The 6,051-nt window shown below is 26.3% G+C and overlaps 1 protein-coding gene across 1 annotated transcript in view; it reads right to left on the bottom strand.

Annotated features, from left to right (window-relative positions):
* Window positions 1–260: 260 nt before the first annotated feature.
* LOC147815882 (uncharacterized) overlaps window positions 261–6,051 on the bottom strand; it is a 39,202-nt gene continuing 33,411 nt past the window's right edge. Inside the window, exon 3 of the mRNA XM_087156645.1 lies at window positions 261–572. Within this exon, the coding sequence (XP_087012771.1) occupies window positions 261–572 (312 nt within the window). The remainder of the gene's footprint in view (window positions 573–6,051) is intronic.

The following is a 6,051-nucleotide window of genomic DNA, read 5'->3' as shown; positions in this document are numbered from 1 at the left end:
AAGAGCTTTAGATTATCACTTTTATGGCGTATTAGTGGGTTTGTAGCTGGTTTTTCTTGTGGATCTTTTTTTTGTTCTGTCGTCCACTGGATGCGGGATGACTTTTGAGCGAGTAAACAGGTCAGTATGAATTATTCCGCCTTGCTGAGAAAAGTATAAGAGGCGTGAAGAGTGGCTGAAAAAGTAGTAAGACGGGAGTGCCTGAAAAAGTAGTACGACGGGAGTGCGGATCGTGCCCGATGGAATGTTGAGTTGAAACATCACCGCTGACAGGATCTATCATGGCTGTCAGAAGTATGTTCTGAGCCGGTATCATCGAGAATGAGTTTAGATTTAGCTGGAATCTCGGAATGAGTTGATCTAGGCGGAAATGCTGAAAGGTTGATATTTGGAAAGAGTCCCTGAATACCGCGACTAAGTAAGCCACATTGATCGGATGAGCTGTTGCCTGGAAAAAAGTTGATCTGAAGCCTCAGAATAAAACGGGATATGATAGACGGAGTGTCGCTAGATTCAAGACGGTTGACAAGAAGTGAGCGTTCCTCGGCAGCAAATCGAGTGTTTCTAAAGAACTGAATGGTGGTCGGAAGGTAAAAGTTCTCCTAGTCCACAAGTCTAGCTGCAGGCCCGGTGGGCGTTCCAGAAGGTGATCTGCAAGTTCCTTTGTATTTATAAACTCTAATTTCTTACCTTTTTAGTAACTTTTTAGAAGAGCATTTTATTCCGTATTTTAAATTATTTCTATCCGATGTTAAGATACCTATTTTAAGATGAGCCTTGGATATTTAATTTTAATTATCTGCTGTAGGAATACAAGGACTTAAAGTTTAAATGTTTTTGTAAATTTAGAATGAGTTAGTATTGTTATTTCGTAAATGTCTCTTTTAGTGTGAATTAATTGTAAGTTAGGCATATGAAATTTAAAAGTGTATTTTTGAGTGCACATGAAGGCATCTGGAAATGAGCGGGATTGTGTTTGTTGTTAATTTATAGTTATAATAAAATTTACTTTTTATTGTTAAAAGTTTCATGTACTTCATTAGTCAAGTGTCTATTTTTGAACCTGGGTAACCGTTACCAAAATTCAGTTAATAAATCACAGCCTTGCCAAAGTATGAAGGGTAACGGTACAAAACATCATAATTATATCATTGATTAATTTTTCCTATATTTAAATATATTTATAAAAGAAAGATGAATTGGAATACAAAGATAAAAAGCTTCCTGTTAAAAATTAAAGCTCCTTTAATTTCATTTATGTCTTACCACAAAAATGAAATAAATATTTATTTCTTAATATAATTTAATATAATTTAGTTAATATAATTAATATAATTATATAATTTATATAATTATATTAATATAATTAATATAATAATATAATTAATATAATTAATATAATTTAATATAATTTAATTAAATTAATATAATTTAATATAATTTAATTTAATATAATTTAAATTTCTAATATATTTTTGTAAAATTATTTGTCTTAATTCATAGTTTCGTCAAAAACATTGTGTTATCCTCTTGTTTTGTACAATAAAATTAGAAATATAAATTAATTGATAAAGTTTAAATTATTTAAGTTACTTACATTTTTCCTCTTTATATAATTTATCATTGCCACAAAATACTTAGCAAGAGGATAAAGATACAATTTATTCCTATGGAAGATATTTTCATTGGGAGTTCAAATGCAAAACAAGATAAATTCAAATAACGTTTAATTGCCTAGATACATTAAATCCTAGATACCCAAATATAGAAGTGTTATTAATTTGCTTAACAAAATAAAACCCGTGGCATAGTTCACAAAAAATGAACTACGAAGTTAGATAGATACAATATATCTATAAATTATATCTACCAAATGCCATGTTTGATATGCTGTAATCGATACGTTATATGCTACAAAATTTAAGCTTCTATAATTAAATTAAAAGATAGTAAATTTAATAGAGTATTACTATAATAAATGAAATATATTGATTACAATAGTTCTAATCGTTGCACGATAGATGCTAAGATTAATTTACAATTGATATACTATAATTGATTCGATCAAATACTTCGTAATAGGAAATGCAGTTCAACTAGAATATCTTTGCTTCACTATGAAAAAATTCACCACGGACTGTAAAAAATTTCGGATTAAATTACGATATAAAATATCATCACTGTGGGTGCATCATTCGTAAAATCAATTTATCGTAAAAACCATTTTTACGGCAAAATATCATAATGCGACTTTTATAATAATATTTATTTAATTAGAAAGATTCTGTGATTTTACTGTAGTTATTACTGTACACATTATAGTACATCAGACTTTTTTATCCGTAAAATGTTCCAGCTATAAGTACCGGTACTTTTTACCGTAATTTGATCTGGAATATATTACTGTGTGATCTACGAAGTTTTTATTTTTTACGTAAGATCTTAGGTCATAATTTTAAAAAAACATTTCAAACTTATTACTATTTTATTCCCGCTTTTTTTTAAATTAATGAAAATGAAAAACACCTTTGACAATTTATTCAAGTGTTTCCAAATCTTTTTAAGCGATATGGAGACAATAACTTTTTTAATTATAAATTTAAAACCATTAATACAAATTTAATAATAGGATAAATTAGTTAAATTCATTTATTCAATTTAAATGTTATTTTTGCTTAAAATAAATGCATTTTATGAGTAATTTTGTTTAATAAATATAGATCAAAACAGTTACAAAAAATAACTTTTTCATTTAAAAATACAAGGTAAAGTATGATATGGAAATAATTTTTTTATCAGTACTTCGAATACAATGTTCCACAAAGTTTCAGTTTCATGGAAAATCCATAGCACGTTTAGTAGATAGAAAGAAGGTAAAAAAATCAGCAATGCAAATGCATCATATGCCAGAGAAATAGACAGCTGATCAATCATTTGGGTAAATTAAACTTTTTTTCCTTTACTTTGTAATATAATTCTCAATTCTTGAATCCCGAAAAAGAAAGAAAAATGCAATTTCTTAGTTCTTAGAATATCAGATGAGGAGTGTTACAAAGACACGGTAACAATGGCTTGCTAATAAAAGCATTATTGAAAGCCAGGCTTCTTTTTTACAACTAGCAATAAATCAACTTCAATCAATAGTTCTGAACATCTTTGCAACAGCTTGCTGTAGAAAAATATCTTTTCTTATATTTCAATTGAATTTTACTTACAAGAAAGTTTGTGAGTTGGAAATATTTGGATTCACGTTTTAATCAGCATTTAATATAAATGAAATCTGCTTTGTGTTTACATTGAATTCAAAAGTATTTAACTCGAGACAAGGAATAATATTACTGATGAGTGGTTTCCAGCTGCTGCGGAACCCTAAATAATCAGCCTCCTTTTGACGGAACCCCGACTTTATAAATGAGCTTAAAAAGGTAATCATGAAAGTTATAACCTATAAAAAACAATATTTCAAATATTTAATTAGATGAATGTATTTTTTTCATCGTTTTATCATTACTAATCTTAAATTAGGCTTAATGTGTCGAGAGTTTAATTTGCAGTCCTTGTACTATATCTAGTTTATTTATGAATTTGTACTTGGTGTATATACATAAGCTAGAAAAGATTAATATAAGCCGAATCGTGGTTTATTCCCAAATGAAAACTTAAAAGATCTGATATTAACTTTGAAAATGGTTATTATAAAAACATATTACTTTATTAAGGAATTTTCTTATTTTAATTTGGAAAGTGTGATAGAAAATACTAGTGAAATATCATATAAAAGTTTGGGGGTTTTTTTATTAATTGTTTAATATACTATTATTAGAAATACATTTTCCTTTAAAAAAAGTGCAATTTCCATTTTATTGTTAATTTAATTGAAATAATATCATAAAAGCAACCGCAATATTAAATAAACTGTGAATTATAGGTTGTATTTTAATCTAATCACAGGTTTCAAAACTCATCACTGGTTATAAAAAGTCCTAAATCACGGAACCCCTTTAATTCTACGGAACCCTAGCACTACTCAAATTTGGAAATCGCTGTGATTGATTATATTTTTGAGAAAAAAAATAACATTTCGTTAAATCTTTTCCAATTTTCTATTAATGTTCATAAATATTAAGATATTTTTTTTTGTATTTTTTATTACAAAAATAATTTGCTAATTTTTATAACAGAAATTCTACTTAAATACTTAAAAATCCATACTTATTATTTTGGAAACAGTTGCTTTTATATGTTTTTTTTTTAATTTATATGTTTTCATTAATAAATGCTGTATTTTTAAGACAACTACGTTTCCACAATTCCGAGCATAATTCCCAGATTTATGTTTATCTTAAACCTTTTCCTTTAGTAGTGACAAATAAACTCAAATAATCCGATTACTTACAACAGCTTAAGAATAATACAAATAATAAACACAATTTATCAGAAATAACGCATCGATATACGCATCCGGGAATTAAGAGCATCAGAGAGCACAATATAGTTCCCCTAGTGTTTTTTTTTCTTTTGTATTTGCTAATTTTTGTGATTAAGAATTTGGTATAAAATAATTAGTTTTTTAGTTTAGACTTTTGTGCTTAGTTTTCTTAGACACTATTGATATAATAAAAAAGTTGTAAAAGAATTAATAAATTTGTGAAAAAGTTACAGTAAATTAGAGTCTGGTAATTGTTATTTTTGTATAAATGTTCTGTAAAGGCATATTCAGAAAATATATTGCTTTTATTTTCAAATTAGATATACATTTTTATAAAATAATATATTTTTAAAAATTATCAACTTTATAAAATACTTAATTTCTGTGCAATAAAAAAAATTTCTGATTAAAAGGTTCCCATTTTTGCACAGAAAAGTTTTGTTAATGTTAGTTGTGGAGATGTGTTGTAAATGACAAATTGAAAAATTTCTTAGTCAATAAATACCAAAACCAATCTAACTCCAGTTCATAAGGACTGTGGATCTAAATCCATTAAAAACAATCCTTAATTGAATACAACAATTTTTGAAGCTAAGTTAAATATGCATAATTCAAATAGATATAGATTGCAGATGCTTACAAATTAATTCAGAACTGACTACTTATGGTTAGGAAAAATTTCGTTAGTTATTAACAATATTTTTCCCTTCTTTTCTTACTTTAACCGTTGTATTTTAATTTTAAGAAAATTGTCAAAGAAATAGTTAAACATAAATATAAGATTAAAAATCAAACTCGAATTTCTAAATTTCCATTATTTGCAAACAATCTAAACTGGTTGGAATATACAAAACTTTTGAATCGTATCTTCATTTCAGTGAAATGATATCATTTTAATTTAGAGTATTATAACAGAAGTTTACAGTATTATGGCTATATTGTTAAAAAATTAACTGATTAAATCAATACTATTACAAAATCTGTATTTTTTGCAAATAATCTAAACTCTTTTGACAATACAAAACTTTATGTTTTGTCTCAAACCTTTAATTTGATATCATTTCCTTTTCTCTTAATTTGAATAATTATATCAAAAGTTTATAAGGTTTATAAAGTTAATGTAGTACTCTAGCTATATTTATAAAAAATTAAACGATAAAATTTAATCCGATTACAAAGTTTTTTTTTGTAAACAATCTAAACTTGCTTCAAGATTCAAAATATTTCTCTCATACATTTTCTATGAAACAATGATAAAATTTCCTTTGCTCTCAGTTTAGAGAATTATATCAGATATTTATAATATGCCAGCTGTATTGAGTTAAAAAAAATGAAATGATTAAATCAGCTCCTGTTACAGAGTCTAAAACAGGAACAATTACAGACATTTATTATAACAACCAGATATTTTGCAAATATATCTCATAAACTTTTCTTATATTTTAACACAGCTGTAATTAACGATACGTATAAGTGTTATTTTGTATAATAAACTTTTCAGGGTAAAAGCAACAAAATTCTTATCACAGTGCTAAACCTTCGATTAACAGCAAAAGAATTTTCTCTTCTACATATTTCTCTTTCATAATTTAGTAGAACATTTATTTTGTAACATATGGTAA

Source organism: Parasteatoda tepidariorum, chromosome 2 (assembly GCF_982258835.1).
Source record: "Parasteatoda tepidariorum strain Cologne lab strain chromosome 2, Ptep-v5.0, whole genome shotgun sequence".
Taxonomy (NCBI): Eukaryota; Metazoa; Arthropoda; class Arachnida; order Araneae; family Theridiidae; genus Parasteatoda; species Parasteatoda tepidariorum.
Note: the sequence above shows the minus strand (reverse complement) of the source record. Positions and strands in the feature narration are given on the sequence as shown.